Source organism: Zootoca vivipara, chromosome 8 (assembly GCF_965207765.1).
Source record: "Zootoca vivipara chromosome 8, rZooViv2.hap1.1, whole genome shotgun sequence".
NCBI lineage: Eukaryota > Metazoa > Chordata > Lepidosauria > Squamata > Lacertidae > Zootoca > Zootoca vivipara.
Window position 1 is genome coordinate 74,943,447 of NC_142591.1, and position 14,750 is coordinate 74,958,196.

At 45.8% G+C, this 14,750-nt stretch overlaps 1 protein-coding gene across 2 annotated transcripts in view; it reads left to right on the top strand.

Moving 5' to 3' along the window:
- FER1L6 (fer-1 like family member 6) overlaps nt 1–14,750 on the top strand; it is a 127,694-nt gene that overhangs the window by 22,107 nt on the left and 90,837 nt on the right. For both annotated transcript variants that reach the window (XM_035125519.3, XM_035125518.3), the window contains exons 2-10: nt 1,987–2,069; nt 3,352–3,481; nt 5,139–5,193; nt 5,302–5,433; nt 7,130–7,192; nt 8,438–8,516; nt 11,028–11,184; nt 11,715–11,901; nt 13,506–13,698. In XM_035125519.3, the coding sequence (XP_034981410.2) occupies nt 1,987–2,069; nt 3,352–3,481; nt 5,139–5,193; nt 5,302–5,433; nt 7,130–7,192; nt 8,438–8,516; nt 11,028–11,184; nt 11,715–11,901; nt 13,506–13,698 (1,079 nt within the window). The remainder of the gene's footprint in view (nt 1–1,986; nt 2,070–3,351; nt 3,482–5,138; nt 5,194–5,301; nt 5,434–7,129; nt 7,193–8,437; nt 8,517–11,027; nt 11,185–11,714; nt 11,902–13,505; nt 13,699–14,750) is intronic.

Consider the following 14,750-nt stretch of genomic DNA (forward strand, 5'->3'; position numbering starts at 1 on the left):
AATGGGATTCCCACCCCCCACCCCCGAAAAAAAAGGAGTCCAATTCTGGGGCAGAAGTGGGTTTTGCTGTGCAAGAGTGCCAATTCACCTTTAATTTGTGCAAACTGAATTTGGCCAGTCTGCGATTGAATCCCACCTGAAAACAGCAACAGCCTGGAAGGACTCCTTCTGCCCCTCTGGATAACTCTCCGCAGAGAAATTTGCTGGATGTGTTACCAAAGTCTCCTGCAGCAGAAACAAGCTGGTAACTCGTCTCACTCTTTCAAGTGCGGATGCCCTCACCTGCGCTTTTTTCTGTAATTAATTCATGTACTTTGGCAGTTCTGGAAATAAGATATAACTGATCAGGTAACAAAAACTTGTGCCTATTGAGGTCTCTGTAACCTGAATACATTTAGTTTAGTTGCTAACTGTCAGGTACGAGCTGCAAATATTACTAGCTTGTTATTACTCAGGAAGGGGGGACCCAGGTGGTGCTGTGGTTAAACCACTGAGCCTAGGGCTTGCTGATCAGAAGGTCGGCAGTTCGAATCCCTGTGACGGGGTGAGCTCCCGTTGCTTGGTCCCAGCTCCTGCCAACCTAGCAGTTCGAAAGCATGTCAAAATGCAAGTAGATAAATAGGAACCGCTACAGCAGGAAGGTAAACGGTGTTTCCATGTGCTGCTCTGGTTTGCCAGAAGCGGCTTTGTCATGCTGGCCACATAACCTGGAAGCTGTACGCCAGCTCCCTCGGTCAATAATGCGAGATGAGCCTCCACCCTCGCTTCCCTGACATGCCCTGCAGTGAGGCGGTGTCCGGCGGGAGCGGCGGTTGGAGGAGGCAGAGGGGGGGGGAGAGTGTGCGCGTGCAGTCTCTGCTGTCCAATCCCTGTATCCCTGGGGCACATGCGCAGTATCCCAGGGACACACGGGACAGCTTGGACGCAGGGACAACTTGGACTTTATTATATAGGATGATAAGCCGCACCAACAGGTTAAAGAACAGTTTCTACCCATGGGCCATGAATGGAAGACAGCAACATTGCAGTTCTGCTAGTCCAAGGAGTTTTAGCTGTGCTACTATGGACATTCCCACTCTCTCCTCTCCTCACATGCCCACTGCATACCCTGTAAATCTGCAAGTGGGTTAGGGAAAACCCAGGAACAGATTTAGAGGGTGTGTGGGATATGTGTAGAAAGAAGAGAGGGTGAACAGTTAAAATCTATGCAATTGCCAGATCACTTTGCAACATCCTGTACAGCAGGCACTCCCAAACTTCGGCCCTCCAGATGTTTTGGACTACAATTCCCATCTTCCCCAACCACTGGTCCTGTTAGCTAGGGATCATGGGAATTGTAGGCCAAAACATCTGGAGGGCCGCAGTTTGGGGATGCCTGCAATAAAGTATATCTATTTGTGACACCCACTGTTCAGTGGTGATTGCCTGGTGACACTGAAGTCCAGCTGGTGCCAGTGACCTGACCTTGGATGCCTACAAGACACTCAGTGTTTTGCCTTGGTAGAGAACAACATGTTCATCATGTTGTGATATGAGGGCAGTTTGAGCATCCTTTGTTCATTCTCGTTCATGCTGCCCATGCCAAGTGGCCTATGCAGTTGTCCCATGTGTGATGGTCCTCTCCACCTCTGTATTGATATCTCCCACCAGGAATAGGTGTTCACAGTCTGAGACCTTCCTGATAGCCTGGTCTAGTTACTCATGCCAGAGCACATAGTGGGAATGTAAACACTCAAGATGTTAACTGGACCAGAGGTGGTTGAGGGAAAGCAAGCGTTCTGAGACCTCGGTTGGTGGTTCTATCGCAGACAGCAGGGAGTTCCTCACTGCAAAGCTCATGAGCTGGGGTCTGAAAAACAATAGAGTATCTTGAAAGAGGCTGGCTGGCTGGGACCACTCCACACTGCAACATTTTGTTGCAGGCCCCACCTGTTTCTGTGACTGCTCCTCTTTTTTAAATTTTATTTGTTTGGTTTGGTTTTGCAGGAAAGGGTTGTTTGCTGGAATAAAGCTGAAGAAGAAGAAGAAAGGAGAGAAGGGATTAACGATTGCAAACAAAGGAGCAGTGGGTAAGACCTACTAGGTCAATAATACAGCTGGTTGGAATGGAGGACAAGTGTGAGATGATGTCATGGGGCAGTTATTTCAGCTGAGCCTCAGGGACAAGTGATAAAGTGAGTGATAAAATGTGATGTTTGCTTTAGGGAAACATGAACCATGCCTACTTAGGGTGCTTCCAGCTGGAAGTGTCTGGAGGATCCTTCCCCATGCTGAAATGCCATGACAGCTGATACAGGGTAGTTGCTAAGGGACTGAGTTGCTCATCAAGAAGTCTCTGGTTTCACCCCGATTGTGAACACACTAGGCAAGCTGTGCCCTCTCAGCCTCTGTTTCTCCACATCTGCAACCTAGGGGATCATGGTGTGAGGTCAGGACTATGCAAATACACCAGTACAAAGCCTTAATTGGCTCCACTGGTGCCCCTGTGGAGCGCTAACCTTGCCCCCATTCTCCCCATCCAGGTAAGCAACAGTGACACCTGTTTCAGGATGCCGCCTCTGTTTCACCACACTGGCCGCTACTGTCTGTATGGATCTGAAGTTCATAAAACATCTAGCATCTGTTGGCTGTTCAGAGCTTCAGGTCATAGGACTGCATGCCCTCCAACACAGCGAGGCCCAAATCCAGGACACCGTCTTCTGGGTCTGAAATCCCATGCAAGACACATGACCCGTGCGAGATTGCAGACCTGGAAAAGGCACTTTTTTCGGACATGGCACCCAAAAATGTGTGGACCCTCCAAAAATGTTTTTTTGGGGCAAGATCTTGACCTGAAATCGCACAAGAGCAAGGCCACCCAAAATGGCCACCATGCTCTTGTGGGGGAACAAACAGGATGCCCGGGTTTTTCCAGGGCAGTTGACAGATATACGATGGTGCACAGGGACTAGCTGAGGAATGTGGGATCTGAACAGCAACAAGCAGGGGCTGTGTATCCCTACTGGCAAGCAACTAAATTGAATCTCTAGGTCTGTATCCAGAAACAGTTTTACTAGCGCAAGAAGTTTTAACTGCTTAACTTCTTTCTACGCACATCCCACACACCCTCTAAATCTGTTCCTGGGTTTCCCCCAACCCACTTGCAGAATTACGGGGTATGCAGTGGGCATGTGAGGAGAGGAGAGAGTGGGAAAGTCCATAGTAGCACACCTAAAACTCCTTGGACTAACAGAACTGTTTTGTTGGGTACCGCCCCAGAGTCTATATTTGACAGGTGAATCACTCTCTTTCTTTCTTTCTTTCTTTCTTTCTTTCTTTCTTTCTTTCTTTCTTTCTTTCATTCTTTCAAAGGTGATCATGATGACACCGATAGCCTACAACAGGAGTTCCTTACAGGTCAAGATGGGGAAGAGGGCGAAAATATGTATGACGACTCAGCCTCCACCAGTAGCTTTGGTGCCTCAGGGCCTCTCCAGAAAAGGTATTGTGCTGCAGAGTCACAAAATGGCCGCCCAGTCCCTCTGCCCTTGAGGGAGGCACTGCTGCTGTTGACACAGTCAATAACAGAACGCCAGTGTGCTCGAAGAGCTTATCTCTTGGTCATTGTGCTTACCCGCAGTCCAACGGGATGTCCTTGTCAGCAAAATGTTGTCACCACGAGACAGAACTGTCACTAGATGGAAGTCTGGGGTAGGAGAGAGTGATGGGAGGAGAACCAGGAATAGGCCCTGTCAACAAACATGGCATGGAGAATGGACAGTAATTGTCACAGCCTTTCATGGAAACAAATAGATCTATGGTCTTGGAGGTAGAAGACTTTACTGTTGTCAGAATAAGGGCAGCTGCTGACTCCAGTGGAAATTGGACCAGCCTTCAAAATTTGTTTTATGCGTAGCTAAAGCTGCAGAGTAAATGGAGCTAAGTTTCTCTGACAGTGATATAAAGTGAAGAAATAAAACCATTTGTACATGCCTAATATTTCATTTTTTTCATTGAGCTAACCCCAAAATCCCAAAGAGGGGTGGCTGAATCTGTCCATTTCTTTTTCTGTTCCTCCTTTCCCCCCCAATCTCAAGTTCAGTACTCCACATTTCCATATCAGTTTGTGATTCATTTGTTTTTTAAAAGTCCTTGTGAAAACCCACCAGAATCTTACTGCAAATTTCTCCTAACACGCATGTTTTTGTATGCAATTTCCCCTGTTGCGCACATCGTTGCAAAGCAATTCTCCCTAATATCATGTGTTCCTATGCACATTTTACCCAAGTATATGCATTTTTGTACACATGACTTGGCAGGAGAACTGCATTGCCAAATTCAGATTTCAAAGAATGGCTGTGTTTTGTTTTGCAGCACGTTTTAGAAAACTGGATAGATTTGTCTTTAAATGCAAACTCAATCAAATCTCTCTCCATCCCTATCATATAGGTAATATTCCACATACGGTAATAATCGCTGTCAGCCAAGATTCAGCATACCAACCATAGAGCTTTGCAGCAACTGTAGGACCAGCAAGGAAGGTTCTTAAAAAAGATAGGGTAGACCAGGCCAGCTGACAATCCTTGGTTTCTGTCCAAGATTCTGGGTTGTCTGTCAAGCTTGTTCACTGATCTGAGCAAGTAGGTGAGCTAAGGCCTGCCATGTCTTCACACAGTAGCTGGTTCTGAGGGCCATCATGACCTCAGTTTTCACACTAGTTTGTAGCGGCCACCAATGATCTATCTAGGCCAGGGTTTGGGTCTCCAGTTGTTTTTGGACTACAATTCCCATCATTCTGGGCTGCTGGCCCTGCCAGCTACGGATGATGGGAGTTGTAGTGCAACAAGAGCTGGAGACTCAAGATTGGGAAACCCTGATCTAGGCATCTTGGTGCATTTCTGTTAGCTGAGCTCTGTACCACGGAATTCATATAAATGCAAAATCTAATTGATAATGATGTCCCAATCTCTATATTAATCTGGGAGATGCAATTTAGCTTAAAAATGCAAACCAGATGAAATCCTTCTCTACCCCTGCCTTTAACTATAACCCATAACGGCATAGGTGCTAAGATGAATCACATTCTAGTTGTTAAAAGATGGGAAAGGCACAACATCTTAAAGGCTGATGCATGTCCTTGTGTTCTGAATTGGGAACAGAGCGAAGGTGGAGTCAAAGATCCATGAAGGCGAGGTGAAATCACAGAATTATCAGGTAAATCGGGGGGGGGGCAGGGCAGGGAGGTTGTCCATTTCTATAACAAACGACTGAAGCCTCCCTCTGTAGGAAGCTACAAGCACATGCTTCATTTCACCCTCACAGATTGCCATAACCATCATTGAAGCCCGCCAACTCGTCGGTGAGAACATAGATCCCGTTGTGATTATTGAAATTGGCGATGAAAAGAAGCAGACAACCGTCAAAGAAGGAACCAATTCACCATTTTACAATGAAGTATGGACTTTTCTCTATTATATAAAACTCTGGGAGTAGTCATTGCAGTGCCTTCTGGGTGCGGTTGATCTCACAGTTCTCATCGTCCCTGAGCACCGGCCATTTTGTATGGGGCTGATGGAAGCTGAAGTTCAAAAACATGCAGAGGGCACCACCTTGGCCACCCTAATGTGCCAAGAACTGGCTTGGTTTTGTGTTCGTAGATGAATAAATAAGGTCAAAGCCAACTCTGCCCCCTGCTTTATGGTCTTCCATAAAGAATCCCAAGGACCATAGTTTGAGAGTGGCTGAGGATTCTGTATGTGCTGATGAGTACGCACAAGTGTGTGCACAACACAATGTTGCCTGAGCCACAGTTGCTGTGTGATGGTGACTTCACATCCCCAAATCAAAACAGAACCATTGCAGTATTGGAGGAGATGTGATTAACCTTGTCTCACATGCAATTTCCCCAGTTGCTGTGGTAAGCTGTGATCCTGATTAGACAGGCAATGCCTTATGTGATACAGCACTAGCACTGAAACGGTAATGATCTCTGGCAGGCAATCAAGCCCGATAAGAAGTAATGACTCTCCGGCATGTTACAAAAAGACACATCCAGAGCCTGGCATCTTGTCTGCTCGCATTTACGTTTGTTGGTCTTTCTGAAATTTTGCCCCTCCCATAGCAGGAAGGATGCCAGACTCCTGCCTTTCCCCTCTTGTCCTTCCATTGCCTTCTGATTTTGTCCAAATGCCTGGATTGGGGACTGAAAGGCTAACCTCCCCACTCCTCCTCACTCTCACTCAACCCAGACTCAGACCTCTGCTTATCTGCTGATTGCCTAGCAATGCTCTGGCTGTCTTCCAACTCTTCCTCTCCGTGAGAGCTAATAGAGTCTTCTCCGGGAAGGGGTTTCGAACTGCCCTTTCTCTATTCTGACAGTCAGTTCTCATCTACAGAGCCCGTCCCTCATTCACTTAATTCATTCTCTGAGTCTAACTCATCCCCTTCGCTTGGGGGGGGGGGCATGTTCCTGACAGAAACATGAGAAAACTCTGTATTAACGAGTTTGTTTTGGCTGTTTTAGTCACTTTTAGCCGATAAAATTGTTACTGTTAATCTGCTACAGTCTTTGGCATTCATTAAACAGTTATATTGCCCTCCTCCTGAAGCTGTTATTTGTCCTGCCATGGAAAATGTACAGATACCCGTATGATTTCCCCATATTAACATCCAGGGATGCAGGTGACGCTGTGGTCTAAACCACTGAGCCTCTTGGGCTTGTCAATCAGAAGGTCAGCACTTCGAATCTGTGTGATGGGTTGAACTCCCGTTGCTCTGTCCCAGCTTCTGTCAACCTAGCAGTTTGAAAGCACACCAGTGCAAGTAGATGAATAGGTACCGGTACCTCCATGGCAGTAAACAGTGTTTCCGTGTGCTCTGGTTTCCATCACAGTGTTCCATTTAGTCATGCTGGCTCTCTTGGTCTGAAAGCAAGATGAGTACCACAACCCCATAGTCACCTTTGACTGGACTTAACCTCTTAAGTCTTAATCTCTTTGACTGGACTTAACCCCTCCCAGGGTTCCTTTACCTTATTAACATCCACCATTTCTTCCTTTTGCTGCTGCTGCTGCTGCTGTTGTTAATGATGATGATGATGCAACAAGAAGATATATTAACTTGAAATTCTGTGGGGGTTTTCTTCCCACAGTATTTTGTGTTTGACTTCATTGGACCCCAAGTACACCTCTTTGACAAAATTATCAAGATCTCTGTGAGTATATGCATCTTTAGTTGGCCAGAAACTAATTTGTTTTTCTGAACCAGGAAGTGTGGAGAACAATGACCAAAGAAGCGATGAGATCAGATTTCTCAATTATATAAAAGAGAGGGGAAACTTGTAGTTGGACAAACAGAAAACTGTTTTGACTATTTTTATACAAATAGTTTTGCTCATGAATTTTTAACATTGCCTTTTCGTCTTAGAGGTAAACAGTAATGGCAATCATCTATTAAATTACCAAGTCTGTTTTCTGCTTCTTGGTTCTTGCATTTTGCATGGCACCCTTAACACAGCACTTAAGGCCAGGCTGTAAAACTCAGCAGAACTCAGACTATAAGAAAGTAAGTCAGATTCTCAGCTAATGTAAAAACCGTGTCTCCTTTGCCAAGACTTGGGGATTTGTCACGGCTGAGGATCTGATTCTGGATTGCTGCAAGGGAGTGGGGCACTGAGAGGACACATTAACTTGCTGCCTGGATAATAATGCTCACTGTGGTGATAATCAAATATTCATTTTAGTTACCGTGCTGTATTGCTTTGCAAATCAAACGTGTCAGTGGTATAAAATGGAAAGAATGAGACAAATAGGCACTCCGTGGGAACAAATTGCAGAATACTTGGCAGAAATCTTTATTCATCTTCAAATAAAATTTGTGATTGTTTTTTTAATATATATATATATTTGCCTTGGTCAGGGTTAGCAATGCTTCTGAATACCAGTTGCTGGAAGACACAAGAAGGGAGAGTGCTCTTTTGCTCAGGTCCTCCTTGTGGGTTTCCCACTGTAAGAAAAGGACTCTGGTCTAGATGGGCCATTAGCTTAATTAGTAGGTTCTTCTGGTCACAGAAATGTAGAGTTGGAAGGGACCCTGAGGGTCATCTAGTCCACCCCCTGCGATGCAGGAATTCTGCCCACAGCTGTCCCTGGTTAACAGCTGGATGCACTGGCCCATTGTACCATTCTTATGTTCATTGTGGGAAGAGGGACAGGGTGAGGTGGGTTGAATTGCACCCTTTCTTGGTCATGCTAGAGCAGGGTTTCCAGCTGTTTTTTTTGGACTACAACTCCCATCATCCCTAGCTAGCAGGACCAGTGGTCAGGGATGATGGGAATTGTAGTCCAAAAACAGCTGGAGACCCAAGTTTGAGAAACTCTACACGAATAATACTTGATCTCTGTTCTGCAAATGCTTCATGTACCAAGCATATAATCCTTCGTGCATCTTCCTCCAACAGGTTATGCATAACAAGCTGATAGGGAGCATATTGATTGGCTCCTTTAGAGTAGACCTGGGGACCGTTTACAATGAGCCAGGTAAGATACGCAGTTTCAATCTGGCCCTTCTTCTGTTAATCAGTGATCTTGTTTCCAGTTGTATCTCAAGGCTGATTCACAGGATCTCTGAGCATATGGTTTGCCATGAAAAACAAAAAACAAAAATTGGACTACAGGTTGCTCGTGGCAAACAGACTACAGTCATACCTTGGTTTAAGTACGCCTCGGTTTGAGTATTTTCAGTTTAAGTACTCCGCGGACCTGTCTGGAACGGATTAATCCACTTTCCATTACTTTCAATGGGAAAGTTCGCTTCAGGTTAAGTATGCTTCAGTTTAAGTACTCCATGGACTTTCTAGAACGGGTTACAGGTAGGTAGCCATGTTGGTCTGACGTAGTCGAAACGAAATAAAAAAAATTCCTTCCAGCAGCACCTTAAAGACCAACTAAGTTTTTTATTTTGGTATGAGCTTTCGTGTGCATGCACACTTCTTCAGATACAATGAAGACTTCTATTTCGGTGTATCTGAAGAAGTGTGCATGCACACGAAAGCTCATACCAAAATAAAAAACTTAGTTGGTCTTTAAGGTGCTGCTGGAAGGAATTTTTTTAATTTTGTCTAGAACGGATTAATCGACTTTCCATTACTTTCAATGGGAAAGTTCGCTTCAGGTTAAGTACGCTTCAGGTTAAGTACAGGCTTCCGGAACAAACTGTGTTTGTAAACCGAAGTACCACTGTATGTAAGAACTTTGCTGTGGGGCTCTCCGGTGTTAAAATTCCAAACAATTCAGTCTTTCAGTCTTTTGGTGATTAATGGGCACATAGCTGGCAATGGAGCCTAGCCAATAGGTGTCTCATCCATCAGTGGTTGGCAGGAAGGGGGAGCCACCGCGCACCTGACCTCCCAGCAGCAGAGTCACTGGCACTTACAGGAGAGGGATGCAGCAGGGACACGGATGCTGTGCAGGTGTACTGGTGGAGCCAGTGAAATGCTCGCGCTGGTGCACCTGCACAGGGACGATGCCCCCACCACCTCCCACCTTCCTCCTGGTGGCAGCAACTGCACAGCCAATAGGCATGCAGCGTACACCCGCCCCTCTCTGCTGACCATTCCTGGTCTCTTCTTGTTGTTGATATGCCTATCTCCATGTCAAGGAGCCGTCAAGCGAGCCCAGTTCATCCACAGGGCAGGAAAAAGGACAGGAGGCACGGAATGTAATGAGCTTTTTATTAACGGAAAATAACAACACAGCAGAGTCCTCTGGTTCACCTTAATCCAGCAGCTGAGACATTGCTGAAAATGACCACTAGCCCTGCACACTCCTCCCCCTCCAGCCTTTGGATGCTTCCCAAGCAGAGGAAGGCTGTGTCGAAGGGGGGGGGCTCCTCCTCTGGGCCTGTCTGGTCTGGCTCATTGCTCAGCAATGTGCAGGACTCTCCTTGATTGGGGTGTCAGAGGGGGAAGCGAGCCATCAGGACCGGGACTGTCCTGCTGCTGTGTAGCAGAGCCAACCTCTGACTCCTCTCTATCTGAGTCTGTGCTCACAGTGTGGCTCTCAGCCTCTAACCCTGCCCTGGAAGGCCCTCCTCCTCTTGACCCTAATAATAATAATAATAATAATAATAATAATAATAATAATAATAATAATATATTTATACCCCGCCCATCTGGCTGGGCTTCCCCAGCCACTCTGGGCGGCCTCCAACTGAACATTAAAAACTTCCCTAAACAGGGCTGCCTTCAGTTTTCCTCTAAAAGTAAAATAATTGCTTATTGTCTTGACATCTGCTGGGAGGGCGTTCCACAGGGCGGGTGCCACTACCGATCACTCAAACCCCTTGCTTCTAGCACCTCCCAGCTCGTCCTTTCCCCAGACTGCTCTTCAGTGTCCCACCACCAGGGTCCAGGGTCTAAGTCATCGTCTTCTGTGCCCTCCCTGGGGGGTTCTTGGGCAGGCAGCTCCCACCACACTTCCTCATCCAGCCAATCCCTGACACTCCACCATGGAGGGCGCCAGAGCTTGTACCTGAAGAAGATGGTGTTTGAACCTGGGACCTTCTGCATGCAAAGCAGATTCTCTACCACTAAGCTATGGCCTTTCCAAAAACTTTTGCTTCACCAATACCTGATGGGTCTTGATAAGGGTTTGTTCTTCATTTGCTCACATAGCTGCCAAGTTATCCCTTTTTTAAAGGGATTTTCCCTTATGCTGAATAGGCTTCCTCGCGAGAAAAGGGAAAACTTGGCAGCTATGTTTGCTCATCTGATGTGCTGCTAAGAAGTCACAATGGGAGGGTTTTGTTTTAAGAAACAAACGACAGCAAAACAGAACCTTGACAGGCAGGTTAAGAACATTTTAAATAAATGAAATACATTTACTTTCCAGAGTGTTGCCAATTTTGTTCATGGAGCGGAAAGAATAGTTATTGCTGGTGATTTGCTGGCTGCTAATGCACGTGTCTCTCTCCCCCTCCCCTTTCCCCAAGAGGCAGAGATTTCAGAAGCTCTCCAGTGGATCATTCACGCTTGTATGTTTCATTTCCAGGTCATCAGTTTTGTGACAAGTGGGCCCTCCTCACAGACCCTGCGGACATAAGGACAGGAGCCAAAGGATATCTGAAGTGCGACATCAGCGTTGCAGGGAAAGGAGACACGGTGCAAGCCACTCAGAAAGCAAGTGATGCAGAAGAGCAGATAGAGAAGTACGGCCACAACTTAATTACGATCTTGCAGGCATTCTGACTCTGACATATATAGATGGCAGTCGCAATGCAAAAGCCTGGGGAATGGCTTCACAGTGGCTTCTCTCAATTGCTATCTTACTTAGGTAAAGGTAAAGGGACCCCTGACCATTAGGTACAGTCGTGACCGGCTCTGGGGTTGCGGCGCTCATCTTGTGTTAACCACCTTGGGTGCTTTTGCAGAATGGAAGTGTATGAATGAATGAAATTGAAATGAAATTAGCAATTGCATAAGTGACTTTTAAAAGGTAAATAGCAGGCATGCCCTCCATTAGGATCAGGGCTGCAATGGGAATGGGAATCCCCATTCCCAGAGTCCTGATCTGGATCAGCCCCTTCCATACTTGCTTTTTTTAAAAAATTAAGAAATCTACATAATTACTTATTGCGTGAACAGTATCTTGTCTAGTTTGCTCCTAAGTCTGAGTAAACTTTTTTTAAAAAAATCACTTAGCTTTCTTCAGAGAGGTGGTCTTTTTCTTTTTCTGCAGGAACCTCTTGATTCCCAAAGGATTTCCATCAGAAAGGCCTTGGGCCAGATTTTACGTGAGAATCTACAAAGCTGAAGGGCTTCCCAAAATGAACTCAAGCATCATGGCCAATGTAACAAAAGCCTTCATGGGCGACAGCAAGGACCTTGTGGATCCATTTGTGGTGGTCACATTTGCAGGTCAAATGGTAAGTGGGTCATCGTGATCACAAGTGCAACCTTTTCGTGTTGGTTGATTAGCTGCTTTGTCACCAGGCAACGGGCTGTCAGGATTCTTTGGCATATGCTCTGACCATTAATGTGGTATAAAACATAATGATGGTGATGGTGATAATGTTGTTGTTTAGTCGTGTCCGACTCTTTGTGACCCCATGGACCAAAGCACGCCAGGCTAATAATAATAATAATAATAATATACTTATAACCCATGCATCTGACTAGGTTGCCCTAGCCACTCTGGGCAGCTTCCAACATAATAAAAACCACAGAAAACATCAAACATCAAGAACCTCCCAATACAGGATTGCTTTCAGATGTCTTCTAAAAGTTACGTAGTTGTTTATCTGTTTGACATCTGACGGGTGGGGGGAAGGGAGTGTTCCCTGTAACTTCCCTGCCTTGGATCCCTGTAACTTCACTTCTCACAGTGAGGGAACCATCAGAACTCAGTGTCCAAGGTGAACGATGGGGATGGAGATGCTCCTTAAAGCCATTTAGGACTTTAAAGGTCAACACTAGCACCAACCAATCAGAGTTTGTAACAAAGAGGGCTGGAACATAATCCAGATCAGATTGGGATTCCTTGCAATATTTAATCCCTTTTGTTTTTATTGTGTTTGCATGGTACAGTATTTGACACTGGTATGACATCAGTACACATAGCTGGCAATCAGTTTTATGACACCAAAATGTATTTTGCTAGCATTGTACACCAAAAGGTGGATTCGTTGTGCTAGGGTGTCAGAGCACTATGATCCCCTTACATTGGTAAACCTTAGGATTCAGTATGACCTTGAATCCATCATGCAGAATACTGACAATCTGGAGGCACCCCAGGCTAGGAGTTATGCACCCATCAAGTAATTTAATAGTGGGAACATGGAATGTCAGAGTTGGAAGGGATCTTGAAGGTCATCTCTTCCAGGAATCTTGCAGCTACAGCAACCCTGACAGATGGCTGCCCATCCTCTGCTTTAAACACCTCCAGCGAAGGAGAGCTCATCATTCCCCTAGACAATCTGTTCCACTGTCAAACTGTTCTGAAGGTTCCTTTGAAAAATGCTTGGCCAACCTCTGCTTCTGTGCCATTTCCACCCAGCTCGTCCTTTACCCACCTTCTCTTTTGCAACAGGCTCTTCACCCATGGCAAAAAAAACCTCCACCTCTGCGCTCCTGTTCTTCACAGCTTGCACAAGAAACGTGCATTCTGTCAAGACAAGTGCTTGCCTGGTGTCAACAGGCAGGCCGTTGCAGAGTACAGGCACTGCCACATCACAAGACAAAGCTCTCACACATGCGAAATGGGTGTCATGTGGCACTTGTAGCAGTGCCAGTTCCACTGACTGAAGTGGTCGAGGGGATGTATTTTGGGGAAAGGTGATCGCGTGATAATAGCCATGCAAGATATTACTAACATGTGAGAATTGCTCCAACTCTGCAATCCTTAGCACTAACATGCACAGGAACAGAAGAATAGTGCTTCCCCCCTGGTAACATCTGAAGGTGATTTTGTGTGGGTGATTATGCACTAGCCCCGTTGATCCCTCAACTAACCCACAACTTTTCATTTTAGGGCCGAACTACAGTACAGAAGAACTGCGCCAATCCTGTGTGGCACGAGCAGGTCATCTTTAAGGAGATGTTCCCCCCTCTCTGCCGAAGGGTTAAAATCCAGGTGTGGGACGAAGGGAGCATGAATGATGTGGCCTTAGCCACCCACTTCATAGACCTGAAGAAGATCTCAAATGAACAGGATGGAGATAAAGGTGAAGAGCTATGCATGGTTCAGTTTTAAAAAGACAACTCTGGACTGTTTAAAATGTCTGTGCTATAGAGACATTTCTGGTCCCCTCTCTCTTGCCCTTGAGGATGAGCAGAACCCAAGTCTGAGCATCTTTGGAAGGGCAGTAAAGCCTTTCAGAAGGAGCCAGCTTCTGAAGGCCAACTCTTCTTTATATCATTGCATTGTTTCGGAAGGTGGTTTGGAGAACCTCTTTCCACCCGAGATAGGAGAGAGGGCTTGTAACAGCACGTGGCAATTCAAATCCCATTTTGTGAAATAATGACGTTTGGATTTGGGGATTGAAGATAAAATGTTCATAGAAAGTGGCTTTATTATAGGGTGTTACACTGGAGTGGATGAAGCAAATAATGTTTATGTATAGCAGACAGACGAAGAATCTTTAGCTTAAGTTTCTCTCTCTCTCCCTCTCCCTCTCTCTCTTAATTACTTTTCTATTCCTTTTTCTTTATCTCTGCCTCTCTCTCTCTTTTCTTTCTCTTTCTCTTTTTTGCCTCTGGAATAATGTTTTAGTTTGGACCTCCCTCCCTCCCCCAAGATTTTTGTATATCTCTTTATGGGACACAGATTGTGCTGTGGGTTAAACCACTGAGCCTAGGGCTTGCTGATCAGAAGGTCAACGGTTCGAATCCCCATGATAGGGTGAGCTCCCATTGCTCGGTCCCAGCTCCTGCCAACCTAGCAGTTCGAAAGCACGTCAAAATGCAAGTAGATAAATACAGCAGGAAGGTAAACGGCGTTTCCGTGTGCTGCTCTGGTTTGCCAGAAGTGGCTTAGTCATGCTGGCCACATGACCTGGAAGCTGTACGCCAGCTCCCTTGGTCAATAACGCGAGATGAGCGCCACAACCCCGGAGTTGGTCATGACTGGACCTAATGGTCAGGGGTCCCTTTACCTTTATATCTCTTTATAAACTCGAATAGAATTTATTTTCAAAAAACACAAATCAAATTTTGTTTGAGCAATCTCTGGAATAATTAGTTGTAAAAAAAAACCCCTTGCCTAAATGTTTTATTA